This window comes from Prionailurus viverrinus, chromosome C1 (genome assembly GCF_022837055.1).
Source record: "Prionailurus viverrinus isolate Anna chromosome C1, UM_Priviv_1.0, whole genome shotgun sequence".
In the NCBI taxonomy this organism is placed as follows: Eukaryota; Metazoa; Chordata; class Mammalia; order Carnivora; family Felidae; genus Prionailurus; species Prionailurus viverrinus.
The window spans coordinates 3,648,586-3,664,883 of record NC_062568.1 but is presented as its reverse complement, the minus strand read 5'-3'; the positions used below and the strand labels follow the sequence as shown (position 1 = coordinate 3,664,883).

At 44.3% G+C, this 16,298-nt stretch overlaps 1 protein-coding gene across 3 annotated transcripts in view; it reads left to right on the top strand.

The window, feature by feature from the left end:
- The window catches only part of CAB39 (calcium binding protein 39), a 97,241-nt gene that overhangs the window by 54,397 nt on the left and 26,546 nt on the right, over positions 1 to 16,298 (top strand). For all 3 annotated transcript variants that reach the window (XR_007154496.1, XM_047869161.1, XM_047869162.1), the window contains exons 3-4: positions 9,025 to 9,189; positions 11,330 to 11,448. Coding sequence is in view for 2 of the 3 variants with exons in the window: in XM_047869161.1 (XP_047725117.1) it covers positions 9,025 to 9,189; positions 11,330 to 11,448 (284 nt within the window). In the remaining variant the exon portion in view is untranslated. The remainder of the gene's footprint in view (positions 1 to 9,024; positions 9,190 to 11,329; positions 11,449 to 16,298) is intronic.

The following is a 16,298-nucleotide window of genomic DNA, read 5'->3' as shown; positions in this document are numbered from 1 at the left end:
CCAAAAATAAATAAATGTTGAAAAAAAATTTAAAAAGATAAATAAATAAAATGGTATTTTTGTATTACCACTTTGTGCCTAGTGGTTGCCCCTGATGACAGTAAAATAGTACAGTGACGGGTGCTGTGGGAACATTGGGCTAAGGCAAGAGATTTCACACGAAACCTTCTGAGTTGGTGGTGGTCTTGAGATAGGCCATTTTCACCAGTGTTTGGCTTACTAATTATTTTGCCACTTCACTGTATTTTTTTAATGGGAAACCAGGTGGTGCAGAGGCTCCCAGCCTTAGTTCTCATTGGAGAGGTTATCATATGGACACTACACTTAAAAATTTGAAGTAGCTCCTGTGTCCTCACGCTGGGAGGGAAAGAGGTATGGATCTGATATCGTTACTAGTGAAGTGAGCGTGCGAGGTGAACTTCAGAGTATTGGTGGTTACTGCTTTAGGTTGATCCTGTAACTTACATTGTTAAATTTTAAAATATTTCTTGAAGATACTAATTGGAAATGAAGTTGCTACCAGTAAGCTGTAGGTGGAAGTCAGCGAGGCTTCTGGCATAGGATTAATATGCCTCGCCTCTGGCAGTTAGCAGCAAGGCTTCTCACCTTGGAGCCTTGATTCCAAGAAGCTTTACCAAGCCCCGGACTCTTGTCCCTGTGACTCTGCTCTGTGGGGTATCCCCAAATTCCCACTACGTGTGGCTCAAAAGCCTCGAGAAAACAACTAAGAACTTACAGTTCTGTGCTTCTCACCCAGACAGGGCAGCAGCACGATTAGTGAGGCATGATCCACATCGTTTTCCAGTCACGTGACTGGCTAGTCATGAGAGGTGCTAATTGTTCTGCATGGTTTTCTTCATGACCGTGTATTTGTAAAACAGTTGGCTGCTGTTAGTAGTCTGTGCCCATGAAACTTAATGTGATGCTCAGTGGACACCCGAGGGTAGCGTCTGTGTCCCACAACACCGTGTTCGACTAACTAAAAGGCTTGGTTTAGTCAGTTAACAAAATCATGAAGTCAGGCCACGTGTAAGTCACCATCTCAGACATTGGAGAGGGGAGGGGATAAAAAAGTGTAAGCAAGCCTTTTCTATAGCCCGAGGGTAAGTTAGGGAGATGCGAGGTAGAGAGGAGAAGATCTAAGGCTACAAGGCCAGGGGCCAAAACAGCGTAGCAACTGCTGTGGCATCAGAGGACGAGAGTGGGGGAAGTGAGGGAAGGCTTTGTGAATGTGGGGGTTCCGAGGGTGGAGAGGAGTAGTGTGAGCATTCAGGGTCACTTGAGGAGACACAAAGATATCAGGGCAGGGAGGTGAGGAGAGGAGAGGGCAGTAGAGAATAGGGAGAGCCTTTATTTGGAATCTCAGGTCTGAAGGTATGGAATCTACACCTTCCACAAGGCCACACAGCTGGCAAAATGGCACATGGGGGGACTTGAGGAAAGACCAGACTCTATGTTTAGGGGCCTTTTCTCCAGCACACATATATTGAGCCATCAGCCTTGAAACTAAGGAGAGATGCCTCTCCTGTGAAGAAAAAGCAAAATAAGAGAGTAGATGAACTTTTTATTCTTACAAAATGATTGCAAAGAGAGTACCTTTCACCCAGCCTCCCTAAATGTTAACATTTTACATAACCACAGTCTAATGATCAGAATCCGGAAACTGACATTTATAGGATACTAGTAACTAATCCATGGATCTTTCTCAAATTCCATCAGTTGTCCTACTCATGTCCTTTTTCTGGACCAGGATTCAGTTCAGGATGTCACTTTGCATTTAGTTGTGACGTCTCCTTGCTCTCCTTTAATCTGGAACAGTGTCTCAGTCTTCTGTTGACTTCTGTGACCTTGACACTTCTGAAAAGTACTGGCCAGTTATTTTGTAGACTGTCTCTGGGTTTGGCCGATGTTTCTTTATGATTCAATGCAGGTGAGGCCCTTTTGGCAAGAAAATCACAGAATGCTGTACCCTTTGCAGCGCCTCCTCAGGAGGCTATGAGCTCAGTGATCTCGTTGCCATTTACTTTGATCTCACGTATGATGGTGTCTGCATGTGAAAGTACTATTTTTCCTTTTGTCATTAATAACTCTCTCGGGGGGATGGGGCATCTTTTTTCAAGGCCCCAAGTGATTATGGTGTGTGTCCAGAGTTGAGATGGAGCATGGCAGAAATACATCAAGATGGATGGAGGAAGTCAGGGATGTTTTCATTATGAAGTCTTATCTCAGCATGGAAGGTGTGAAGCTAGATGTTCAGATAGGGAGCAGAGAGAAAGACTGAAGTCTCTTGAGGAAAGTAGAGCAGTTTTGAAACATCTGCTGCTAGGAGTTACTGGTTAGAAATAATCCAGTAATGTTTCTGACTGGATTGAAGGCAATTGAACAGCATGAACTTTGGCAAACCAAGCGTCCGCAGGTTCTGGCACTTTCTCTACGGTGCTCAGAACCCTGGTTGCTGAAATAGAGAAAGTTCCAGTGAAGAACATCCAACATTTAGGGGGGCAAGAGACCTGGAGCTGTGGGCACGGGCAGCACTAAAACATGCAGTCTTAGCAGGATAGGCCACGTGGTCATTAAGGAGCCCAGTGGCTTAGGTGACATGATGATCTCAGCAGTTTGAAAGGGTATAGGGCTTGGAGAAACGCAGGTGTGAGTAGCTTACTCATGAGGTGTGAAGGGACAGACAAGGAGGTGCAGGTAAGGAGGATGTGGTCAGAGAGGCAGAGAACATGTTGACTTAATGCAAGCAGGTCAGAGGTGGGGGGGCTAGGCGGAGTCACCAGTGTGAATGCTGATGAAGAGAACCAAGCCAAATCTACACAAGAACAGACGAGGGTATCTGTTCTCTCTTGCATCTTCATTCAGTAAACACCCGCCACATCACCTTTTCAGGTGAAATACTTAAGGTTTTCTGATCATGTTTTAGTAAAATTTGCACAGGTTTCTTCTTCTTTTTTTTTTTCTAAGTTGTAGTTTAATCAGCTTATAATTATCCATGTCATATGGAACAGACATCACAGAAACAGTTGAAATACGCATAAAATTAAAAGTCCTTAATTGAAATATGCACCTAATCTCTCATTTATCAGGACTGCTAGTAAATAACAAGGTTGATGAGGTTTAGTTTTTTCATATCATGCTGCTGATTATCCTCTGTAGATGCTAACTAACCATGGATTTCCTCATTATGAAGTCTTACCTCAATATGGCAGGAGTGAAGCTAGATGTTCAGATACAGAGAGAGCGCGATATGCCCAGGTTTGGAAGTCTCCTGTCCCCAGTGCCACTCTCTGTTTCTGATGAGTTCAAGTTAGCCTTTTATTGTTAAACTCATTCCAGTCTTTAGCTTTTCACTTGGCATTGTTTGTGGCACTGTTGATTTTCAAGGTGTGATTAGTTACTACTTACATATGTAAACTACTTACATATGTAATACTAGTATTTGTTAGAAGTTTTAGAAATTTAGAGGGGATATCTTCTGGGGAGGAGTGAAAAAAGTGAACAGAAGCAGAGATAAGATAAATCAGGAGCACCTGGGTAGCTCAGTCGGTTGGGTGTCCAGCTTCGGCTCAGGTCGTGTTTCAACCTCACGGTTTATGGATTTAAGCCCCACATTTGGCTCACTGCGTCAGCACAGAGACCACTTTAGATCCTTTGTCTCCATCTCTCTGCCCCTCCTCTGCTCACACTCTCTCTCCCTCTCTCAAATACACATAAACATTAAAAAAAAATTTTTTTAAAGAAGATAAATCAGCACCAGTGTAGTAAGCACTTTGATCTATTTATCTAATTCCCTTTATTTTTTTGCTCCTTTAAAAAAATAAAATGTGAATTGTAAAATATACAGATCTGAAATAGAGCAAGTGAAAAGTGAAAATATTCTCCTTGGGGTGCTCAGTTGGGTAAGCATCCAACTCTTGATCTCAGCTCAGGTTGTGATCTCACAGTTTGTGAGATCGAGTCCCGAGTCAGTCTCTACGCTGACAGCACAGAGCCTGCTTGGGATTCTCTCTCCCTCTCTCTGCCCCACCCCTGCTCTCAACACGTGTGCGCACTCTCTCCCTCGATCTCTCCCTCTCTCTCTCTCTCTCTCTCTCTCTCTGTCAAAATAAATAAACTTAAAAAAATATATATATATATATATATACATACATATATATATATATATTCTTCTTAGCTGTTGCCATAGGCAGACTATACTCAGTTTGGGGTGTCTTCTTCCAGATTGTTCTCTGTGACAACACAGGGATTTATGTTCATTGCTCACTGATGTAGCTCTGTCAGGTAGATTACCTTTCTTGGATGCACTACGTCTTAGGAATTCGTTGGCTTCATGGTGTGATAACATCATATTTCCCCATGTTCGGTTTTCATTTGGATTTTTTTTACATCCCAATGATCATGATGCAGATGTTGAGCCATTCATCGACCATGTATAGCACACTTGCAAGCACTGGGCTCCTGACAGAGCAGAAGAAAACACGTTAATTAGGAATCACAAGGAAAAGCAGAATTACATGCAACCGTGAGAAAAGAAGTACGTGGTGGTGGTGAATGTGTGATGGAATTTACCTAGAAAGATCACCTCTGAGGAAGTGAGCATTGAGTTGAGCCATGAAGGAAGAATGTGAGGTGGCCGGGAGGTGGGGGCAGGGCATGGGCCTGGCAGACCACATGCGCAGGGATCCTGAAAGAATTCCCGTGTGACCAGAGTATTGACGTAGAGATAGTGGGGGAGAAATTGTAGCCCAGGGTAAGGTAAGACGGGGTCAGACTATGCAGGGTTTTACAGGCCACGTTAAGAAATTTTCTCCATCCCGAGAGCAATAGGTAATTGGAGCATTTGAAGCAAAGGTAATGACAATCTTATTTGTGCTAAGAAAGGATCGTTCTAGGGGCGCCCTGGTGGCTCAGTCAGTTAAACATCTGACTCTTGATCTCAGTTCAGGTCATGATCTCACGGTCTGTGAGTTCAAGCCCTGCGTTGAGCTCTGCGCTGACAACACGGAGCCTGTTTAAAATTGTCTCTCCCTCTCTCCCTCTGTCCCTACCCAACTCATGCTCTCTCTCTCTCTCTCTCAAATTAAATAAATAAACTTTAAAAAAAAAAAAAAAAAGATCATTCTAGTTGTGATACGGAGAATGGATTATAGGGAATTCAAGAAAATTAGTCAGTAAACTATAGTCCAGGCAAGAATTATGGGAACTCTGACGTGGGTGGTGGTGGTACGGGGATAAATGGATGGATTGGGGAGACACGGTGTTGAATTAGGTATTGGGATGGGGTGAGAAAGAGGAAAGGGTTGAAGATGGCTTCTGAGTTTCTGACATTCACAAGAGCAGCGGGAGTGGTATCATCCCCTGAAATAGAGAACAAGAGAAAAATGTATCAGGCATTAGGGCAAGATCAGGAGTTCTGTTTTTGGTAGCATTGGGTTTGCGGTACCTCAAGACATTCAAGTGGAGACATTTCAAGTAGGCTGCGGAATGTACTAGTAAGAGAACTGGATTAGAGATAGGAATCTGTGAGGCATCTGCATTTAGGTGTTAATTAAAGCTGTGGGTGTAGATGACATCACTGGGGGAGAGATGATAGAACGAGAAGAAGAGGCCTTGTACCCTGCCTTGAGGAATTCCCAATATTTAAATGGCCTCTTCAAGAGGGACGAGCCAAGAAGGAGCAACCAGGGAGACAGGCAGGAAAAATTAGGGTGGTGGTGAGTCACAGAGGACAGGGGAGGAGCAGTTTTAAAAGAAGGGTGTAATCAACACCTTTAAATGCTGCCAAGAGCTGACATGTACTAAAGACTGAGAATTGTGTTTCCTGGCAGGCAGGTCATTGGTGACTGGCTGAAAGCTGTAATGTACTCAGTGGAGAAGCCACATGGGATTGGGCTGGAAGTGACTAGGAAGGAGATGTGGACTGTAGCACTCACAGGTAGATGCTTTTTAGAGGCTTAATTACGGGTGGGCAGTAGCCGGGAAGGTTCTGTGTGGTTGGTCAAAGGAGAGCTTATTTGATTTTGTTAATGATTTTGGTCATATTTAAAACCTGATTGGGGGAAAAACAAGTGAGAGGGAGTTGACTAGAGAAGGAGGTGAGAAAACAGACATGTTGAGTTCCTGAGAAAGCCAGAGAGTGAGTGGAATCCAGAAGGATCAGCATAAGCAGATGAGTACAGTGGTTAGCAGATGTGGGAATGCCATTGGTGCCCCCCCCCCCGGCCCCCCACATCCCGCCACCACCCATAATACAGGTGACAGTGTTGTCTTCTGGGAGGGAAGAAGAGTGGGTCTAGGTTGCCTTTCATCTCAGAAATACTGTAAGTTGCTTTCTGTTTCCTTGCTTCTCTCCTCCCTATTCTTTTAAGTAGCATTATTGAGGTAACTCACACAGTTCCGTGGTTTTTAGTTTATTCACAGTGTGCAACCATAACCACAGTCGATTTTAGGACATTTCACCGCCTCAGAAAGAAACTTCATACCTTTTAACTATCACCCCCCTCCTTCTTATTTGTCTTTTGCTGTCGGAAGACAGCACAGAGTATGGTCTGGATTCAGATCTAAACTCGTGACTTCAAAGAAGAGCATTTGTAAGCTGAGGCATATGAAAGGTTACCAAGAGCCTCACAACGGTAAGCTAGCCAGAGGAGCACAGGGGGCTGAGGCCTACTCCTTAGGGTCACTGGTACAAAACCCACAGATAATACACTCCGAAAGCCTGCTGAATGTCAGGTTCCTCCCTGTCAAAGAAAATCATCTGAAGAATAAAGATGAATAAAATGAAATTACAGAGGTAACACATGTACTTAGTTTGTAAGAGAACATTGACTACTGATAAATGATTTTACCTACTGGCCCCCAAAAAGTACATTTTGGGATGCTTAAAATTGATGTATCGGATGATGAACTGCGATCAGAAATCTAAGGCGTTAACAGAACAGGGTAGTAACAGCAGACTGGAAAAGTTAGAGATTCTGTTTATCATTGGTACTGAATAAGGTTTTGTATGGGATTAATAGGATGATTTTAAACATTTAGAAAAGAAAGTAGTAGTCCTTAGAAATCAACATAGGCCTAATAAAAAGATCACACCAAATTAACTTTATCTCGTTTCCTTATGTTCAGGAAATGTGGAAGAAATAGTATCCAGTTGACCCTTGAACAACACGGGGATAAGGCCACTGCCTTCCCCCCCCCCACAGTCAAAAATCCATATACAACCTTGGACTCCCCCAGAACTTAACTACTAATAGCCTGCTGTTGACCAGAAGCCTTACCAATAAAATAAACAGTTAACATGTTTTGTATGTTATATATGTTGGATGCTGTATTCTTAAAGTAAGCTAGAGAAAAGAAAATGTTACTAAGAAAATCATAAGAGAGAATACATTTATAGTACTGTCCTATAAAAGATGCGTGTGAGTGGACTAGCATAGTTCAAACCCTTTTGTGGTTCATGGGTCAAATGTTTTCGTATTTTATCAAAGTATTTAACAGAAAGTCGTTTGCATATGATTTGGAAATAAGTTTATATGTAAGTCACTGAGGACCATGCCCAAAGATTGTTAGTAGATTGTTACTGAAAAGAGTATGATGATTCAAAGGCATAACGGTGGGTTCCATTCAGTTATTTCCTTTTCAGTGTTGTGGTTAATGATGGAGGCCATGGGAGGTGGCCGTGTCAGATCCGCGGATGATTGCAAATAGGAGAGTGATAGCTGATATGTTGGATGTCCTTCAGAGTCTAGAGCTACCTCCACAGGGTTGAATGATGGGCTGTTAATGAGGCCAAATGAAAGCCTTCATTGCAGTGTCATTCAGAGACCTGGCTTCAAATGAATTCTGACTTAGTTGCAGAAATTCTTGATGGTAGCCTCAGGGTACATTAACATTTGTGACATTTACAGGGAGGTTGTGGTCTAGTGTCATCTGCATCATTCCATTCTAGATGGGATTGGGACATTAGCACCCCCCCCCCCCCCTTCTTAAAGAACAGTTACAGAAGCTGACAGGGCGTTTTCTGGAGAAGACCAGAGATGGGCAGGCTGCCTGGAAAGAGCTCCATGGCTGTTCCCTGACTTTGGGTGTGTTCCTCCCATGCACCTGCTTATCAGTACTCCACTACAGAAGCTAATCTCTCTCCTCTCTGGTACCCTGCCCTGCAATTTCCCAGCTGTCTCCTCGACTTGTGGAGACGGCTGGTTCTGCCTGCCTTCTCCCTCCCTGTGATGTGGCCTGGAAACCCTCTCCAGGCAATAAGCTGGGGCAGGTGTGAGCGTCACTTCATTCGTTTCCCTCCTCTCAAGCATCGCTGCCCTGTGCTGCCCGAAGTTCAGGGTTTAAAATTTACTGTTTCGTATAATTTCTATTTTTTCATCTTTTTCATGGAGGAAGGTAAATTGGCCGCTTGTTCCTCCGTCCTGGCCAGAAGTGGAGGCTCTTTAGTGATTTTTTATTTATTCCTAACATTTTAGCTCTACGTTCAAAGCCCCCTTCTGTGTCATTCCTTTATGTCCCCCATGCCTTTTCTTGGACAGACCCCGTGCTCTTCCCGCTCCCTCATCCGCATCTCATGCCTCTCCTTTGTCCTCAGTCTCCTTTTCCCTCATTCTTGCTTGTCAGTGTTCCCCGTTGTCTGGTCAGCTCAGGTGCCTCTTCCGTGTTGTTTCCCTGCCAGGTGGGGCGGATTAAACTTTCCCTCCCTGTTCTGTTCCTGCTACATACAGTACCACTGTCGGCAGTATTCAAGGGTGCGTGTTGTAACCTGCCGGCCCCTCCTCGAACACGTGTGTCGGGGCCCACGTGTACACATGTCCACAGTGCTCAGCTCCCAGGTCAGGCACAGGGCTTGCACACTTTTGTGTCTTTTACGTAGCTTTCTGGGCAGGTAATGTAGAGAGAAGGTGTTTAACAAGTGTAGGTATGTTTCATATATATATATATATATATATATATATATATACACATATATATATATATTTTTTTTAATGAGTTGTTTCTCTCCTCTCCCCCCAAATCTAGGCTACAGAAGAAGTTTCCAAAAATCTGGTTGCCATGAAAGAAATTCTGTATGGCACGAATGAGAAAGAGCCACAAACAGAGGCGGTGGCGCAGCTCGCTCAAGAACTCTACAACAGCGGGCTCCTGAGCACCCTGGTAGCAGATTTACAGCTCATTGACTTTGAGGTCAGAAATCAGTTTCTTATTTTTCAAAAACAGTACCTTATTCACAGTCCTTTTCCTTGTGTTCTGTCCTTTGAAACATCCTAAGATTCCTGTCGAGCTCTTGGCCCAGGGGTTACTGACCTGTAAGCGAGCCCAGGCTGCCCACCTAATTAGCAGAGCTGGGCAGGAGCTCAGGGGCGCCCCAGGCTTGGGCCAGGTCTCTCTTCTCCTGTTCCACCACGTCGTGTACGAAGCTTATTAGGTATTCATTGTGCCCTTTCGTTTACATCATATTTAATAAATACCTGCTGTTTCACCTAATTCACTGGCCTTTCGTTCTCAGAGTATAAATCTAAAGACTGTGGAATGTTAGAATTTTAGAGGTAGAAGAGATTTTAGAAGACATCCAGTTACGTACTTGTGTTTTTTGTTTTTTTTAACCTGTTGAGAACTCGTTACAGCAGAGATCATGCGTTTTGTTTGCTTGGCACTACTTTTAAATGTTTAAATTAGGATAATGGTTAAATAGCAGGAGATTTTATGAACAGTTTTGAATTTCTGGCTTCCCTTGAAAATTTTAGCTCTGGCAACATTGAGCCTGTGGGCCCACCCGGCCCCTCAGCTGGAACAGAGCAGCCACTACGCCATGACATGCTTGGGTGTGCTGCACACAGCAGCTTGCTGTTCAGTCTCAAGGCCTGCTGGGCCCATATGCATCTCCTGCCTGGCCCTGGGAGGCACTTGCTATTACTGCCCAAGCTTATGTAGCTGAATTGTGCCATTTAGCTAGTGAATTTAACGGTGAGAATAATGGTCCTTGACAGCAGTCTGAAAAGTAGTCTGCGAAGTATATATGGTAATGAAGGGCTGTGGCATGGTTAGCAGGTTCCTCTGAGTCTTTGTCACGGGTGGGCTTTGTTTTAAGCCCCAGTGTTTATCATCCTGAGTGGTCGATCAGATGTCTGTGCAGGTGCCTGAAAAACCAGGGGAAAGAATGGCAGATACATAGCCAGATTCAGTTTTGAAGAGTCATGAGAGAGTGTGGTCCGTAGGTTGCTTGAATAATATTGGTAATAAAGGACAATAGAAAGTATTGCTATCCTGTAGAACACATAAAAATGATATTTCCATTTAGGGAGCCGATTTCATGTATTTTTAATAGTGTATCAAATTCCACCAACAGCGGTTTTTATTTCCTGCAAAGTGGGGAACGCACTGGAACATCCAGTTCCTTCTCCTTTGTCCACACGTCTCATTCCCCAACGTGGTCACTGAATTTAATGTTCACTTGGGACTTTAGTGACTTAAATTTACCAAGAAGTGTGTGCCCTCGAGATGGGTTCTTAGAGACTGCCGTTGCCGCTCCTGATCTAGCACAGGCCCCGGGATGATCTCTGGCACTGGAAAGCTAGCATTTCACTCAGTGCCCTGCAGGCTCGTCAGCCTCGTAACAAGTGGCCCTTCTGAAACCTCTCCTGGGGTTCAGTTCTCCGTTTGTTAATTTCTTGTGCAGTTTCTGATTATAAGGTTCACTGTATAGCAGTCACGTCCTTCTATTGCGTTTCGTAAAGCACAGTTACATAATTCTGGTCTCTGAACTGCTGCATCATGTGGTACTTAGAACCTTCATGATTAATCTATAGAAAATCTCTCCTGAACAGACCTAACTAAATAGGGGGATATGTCTACTTGCCATGAAAGCTCAGCTTCTTACAGAATTCTTTCATTTTTATTATAGTAGCAGCATGCAGCTTCTCCTCATCCATCAGTATAAGAGGAAATTACGTGTATTGTTTACAACACGAGCATTTTATTTGAGGCTGTTTGTTCCCTATGGGTGGGAATCAGATCCCTGAACATTGTAAGCATATAGCAAGGTTTTATTTTTCATATCTGAGTCTGCATGATTTTAAGGGTTAGAAATTATACGTAGTAACATTTCACTTTGAATACATTGCTCATGGTAAATATAGTATAGTATTAAGACTTAGAATTTGAAATTATAAAGAAAGAAAATTTAGTATCTATGAGCACTTTAAAGTCAGCTATTCAGTCATAATTATATAAATATGCAATGCCTTAATTTGAGTTTATTTGGGAGGGTGGCTGGGCTTTTTGGTGGTTAGTCGGGTAAATATTTTAATGATTGTATTCCTAATAGGGCAAAAAAGACGTGGCTCAAATTTTCAACAATATTCTCAGAAGACAAATTGGTACAAGAACTCCTACTGTTGAATACATCTGCACTCAACAGAATATTTTGTTCATGTTATTGAAAGGGTATGTACAATATAACAAAATTTATATTCTCAGTTGAAAAATGAAAAGGAAAGATGGTCTTAGGCAAAAACACAATGGTGAATGTGGGAAAGCATTTTCTCTGTAGTTCAGTCATTTCATTTTCCCATAGATCTTGAACACATTTCCCTCTTTTTTTTTTTTCTTGTTTATTTAGAGAGAGAGAGGGAAAAAAAAATGAGCGGGGGAGGGGCAAAGAGAGGGAGAGAGAGAATCCCAAGCAGGCCCCACACTGTCAGCACAGAGCCTGACACAGGGCTTGAACCCATGAACTGTTGAGATCATGACCTGAGCCTGTATCAAGAACTGGACGCTCAACCGACTGAGCCGCCCAGGTGCCCTGAACACACTTCCCTCTTAAAATTCAGCCAGTGAGTTAAATTGAATTTGAAAATACCTATGGGAGTTTAAAGGTGGATGAATCGTGAGCCCTTAAAGTCTCAGATCCTATGCAACTGAAGAAAAAAGTCTTCTGTGGTCTTCTTTCTGTTCTCTAGATTTTAGAAGTTTATTTATATGAAAGATCAGTTAAATCATGTGTTTAAAGACATCTTTGGGCAGACATGCACACTGTGAGGCTGTGAAAGCTGCCTAGTAAATGGAGCTTGAATGCTACATAGCTTGACTCTGTTCGGTCAACAGAGGACACGCTTACGAAGTAGTGCCCTTTGCTTTGTACCTGTTTGTGTCCACTCACCAACCGACTTGGTTAGTAATTGACAGTGCATTTAACTACTGGGCTAGTAAGCAGGCATTTGTGGTAGTCTGTCAGTATGAAAAACACAAACAAACAAAAACCAGAAAAGCCTAAAAACCGAAACCTCAAAAGAAAACCAATCCTCTTCTCCCTCATCAGTGAGCCTCCCTGATTGGCAAGGTCACCTTATTGCTTCACACAGGAGTTGTTCGCCAGCTCTGGGTCTGGTGTGTGTCTGTTTGTCCCAGCGTCGGTGCTGTTCTATTAACTTGGCGGACAGGCGTTTTACTGGCATGACTGTTGGCGTGAATCAGCTTGCTCTCCTACCGCTCGCATTGTAGCTTGCCTCCCTCTGATTCACATCTCTGTGGTTTAACACTTCCCCCAAGTTCAAACTTGTTTAGACAAAGCATGAGTCAGTGCATGTGTTTGATGCCAGCATTCTATTTCCTTCATTCTGTTTCTAAATCTCTATGTTGGTTGCTTCTTCAGATGTTGCCATACAGAACTTTTGGCATCTCATTTTTTGTTGTTACCAATCCCGAGTTGTGTGTGTAAGCATGTAGTGAGTAGTTTGAAATTTTGGTGTTCTTAGAGCACCTTCCAGATGCCTTTGTGTATTTTTAAACTGAGTATTTCCTTTTCCGTAGAAAGCAGTGGTGGTTAAAAATCATAAATTAGTTTGCCTGTGTTTTCGCTTAAGAGTAGCCAAAAGGACAATATAAACGTTGTTAAAGTAAGAATTTTAAGGTACAGTTTATCTTTAAATTATCTTTTTCTTCAAAGTTGACAGCTCTCACGTGAGTGGCTGCAGCAGAAACGTCCTCCAGGGAGGCGAGGAGAAGCCCGGGCGGTGCAGCTGGTGCTGGTGCCCGTGCCCATGCCTGCCAGCGCCTGTCTCCCCGTCCCGTGTAGCCCTTAGAGTGGAAACTGCGCAGAGGACTGGAGGGAATAAAATAGCCATTTCCTACCCGTCACCCAGTGCGGACGGTTATTGACATTCTGTCGTTCTTACTTCACATGCTTTGCCTCCTTTTTTCCCTCCTCACACATGAGATTCCTTCAGCGTGCATCCCCAGTACATAGTGCACCCCAGGATTTTTTTTTTCCCCTACCATACTCGCCATACCATTTACAGACCTAACATTGTCTTGTACCCAATGTTCGGATGTCCCTAATTTTCACACACAAAAATGTCACTTTTCAGTTAGTTTGTTTAAATCCAGTTCCACGAGAGGTGCACAAACTGAATTTGGTTAATATGACTCTTACACCTTTTTTTTTTTTTATGCCATTTACTTGTTGAAGCAACGGGGTCATATGTTTTGTAGAAAAATCACATATTTTGAATTTTACATCCCTGTGGTTTCATTTAACATGTTCCTTTGTCCTCTTTTCTCTTAAATTGGTGATCAGGTCGTTATGAACTCCAGTTGTGGGGTTTTTAAAAATATACTTGGTATGTTTCAATCCATCACAGTCACGATGTCCACATTTTTATATCCAAATTGCGTCATCTTGGGCCATCGGGAAGCTCCTTCAAATTGGCTCTTGTGTCCTTTTGGCAGGACCCCATCAGTCTTTGATAGCTTCCTTGCTTTCTGGCACAAGACGTCCCGTGCTGATTTTGTACAGATTCCCGCCTCAGACCTGGAAACAGCCATTTCTTCAAGGAGCCTTGTGAGCTACCTTTTAAGGTTTTTGTACTTCACTTAACGAGTCTAGACTCCTCTCCTGCAGTGTGACCACTGCGTAGGCCATAAGTGCTTTGACGTTAGCCATCCGGCGGAGTCACTGTGCGTTTCAACATAGGCTTGTCGCTAGTGTTAGGCTGCATCTGGAGGCAGCAGTTTTTTCCCCCGGTGACTTAAATGTGAATGTGCTCTCCACTCTAGTGCTAACAGGTTGTACGGCATAACTGTTTGCCTTGTGCTCGATAGTTTATGGCTTAGTCATTTAAGACAAGCTTGAAAAACCACTCAAGACCTGCCCAGCTTGTTGTACCAAACTGTCTTACTCTTGTCTTTCCGGTCTCCTGCTCGTTAAATTCAGATCAGCGAAGGTGAATTGTTTGACCAGCCACTTTGTGGGCAGACGCTGTAGTCACCCAAGCGCCAGTCAGCCTGCTGGAAGCTGTGCCCTAAGTGATCCAGAGGAGTCCTTTCTTGAGGCTCTGTGATGACCCTGTGTGTAACAGAAGGATAACACTGCAGATAACGATTAGGACTGTGGGATAACAGGGGGTGCGGTGTGGGTTTAGTCAGTAAGGCAAGGGTTGGTGGCAGAGGTGAGACTAAGGATTGAAGTTCCAGAGGGTTTAGAATTCTAATAGAAAAAAGGAGAGTGGGTCCAGGGACAGGAATGAACATGGTGATTGGCAGCAATAGGGAGATAATTGGAGTGCTTGATGGCAGAATGGGCGGTGACCTTTTACTGAAGGAGCGGATCTCATGAGCCTGGACGTTTAAGCCCGGAAGTCTGTCTTTATTTGATGGGCAGGAGAAATCATTTTGAACTCCTCAACTGGAAATGCTGTTGATCTACTTGTGTGCTGGGTAAATTCGTTAAGACAGAGCTTAAGCAAAGATGCTGGTTAGGGAGCACTTACCTTTCTCTAGGTGTGGGTTAATGCAGCAGTGGGAATGGATGAAAGGGAATGAAACTAAAATGTTTCAGAGAAGTCTTACAGGGACCAGTGGTGGCTCTAAAGATGGAAGCGTTGAGAAGAGACGGAGGCGAGAGGTTTGAACTGCTCTGTCCAGTGCAGTTCTTCCAAGCTGCAGGCGGTCATTTCATTTTGCGTTAACTTAACACATAAGATTCAGTCCCTCGGTCAAACTAGCCAGATTTGGAGTGCTCAGTAGCCACGTGTGGCTAATAGTAACTGCAGCTCTAGGACGCTTCCGTTAGCGGACGAGGAGGTTCTGCAAGACCTGTCTTAGACCCGGTTTCTGAAACCACATCATGGTGCCAGAAAACAGAAATGAGGAAGCAGGGGAGGGCGGCTGTTCTGTGGAGGGAGAAGAGATTCGAATTTTGAGATGTAGTGCTACGGTAGACCTTTCACTGAAAGTGTCCAGCGGCAACAGAAAATGCCTGACTAGGGTCCAGGAGCAGACCTGAGCAGGGATTTAGGAGTCGCGGTGGGGGGGGGGGGGGGGGGGGCATGCCGCACCACCAGCAGGCTGGCGGCACCGGAGGGATGCCCTCGGCCAGGCAAGAAAGAGGAACAGTCCGAGGGGTGGAAAGGAGAACTGAGAGAGCTTCTTCTTTCCTTTTCCAAAGACAGAGATGCAAAGGTCAGCACCATTGGGACACTAAGTAGTGGAATGTATGTCATGGGAGAAGTCTGTTTTGGCCAGGAGGAGGTCCTTGCTAGTTGGATGTGGGGAAATGCAACGAGTGCAGGAGGGTAGAGGGGACGCCGCGTGGGAAGGACACGTGGCCAGCACGTGCAGCCCGAGAGGCAGTGGGAGGGTTGGGGGTGGTGGGGCTGAGAGGAAGACGGGGCTCCTTCCTGACAGAGGGGAGACACAGCCATGGGTGCCGAACAGATGCCAGGGCGTCCCCAGTACCCACTGCGAAGTCCCGCAGGGCCTCCTCGACAAGCGCTCTGTGACCGCGGGGTCAGGCCTTCGGCTTCGTAGGCTTGGCATTGCCAAGAGCCTTGGAGGCGCTGTCTTGACTATTGACTTGAAACAACGAAGTAAAAATGCTGCTTATTTGATAGACCTATGTAGTTACTCTGAGTTTGGGAAACGATTTTGTTTGTTTCCTGTTGTGTTTTTTTGATTCAGCTTTTGGTTTTTCTGAAGTCTTGACGGCACCCCATGTAAAACGAATTCGTTTGGGGGTGTGACCCCGAATACTTCTCCTCAGATCTTTTAGCTTCAATAAGGAGTGTTTATTTATGTGATCACTCCCATGCCTTTTATTTTTCTTTGGGTTGAAGCAGTTGTTGCCAGCTAGGGGTGTGTGTGTGTGTGTGTGTGTGTGTGCGTGTGTGCGTGTGTGTGCGCGCGTGTGTGCACGCACGTGCGTGCGCACACCCTCTGGAGTAAACCCACTTGAGCTCACCACACCCTGCTGTGACAGAGATGCCTTTTGTAACCCACTCTGGTCACTAAATTAAGAC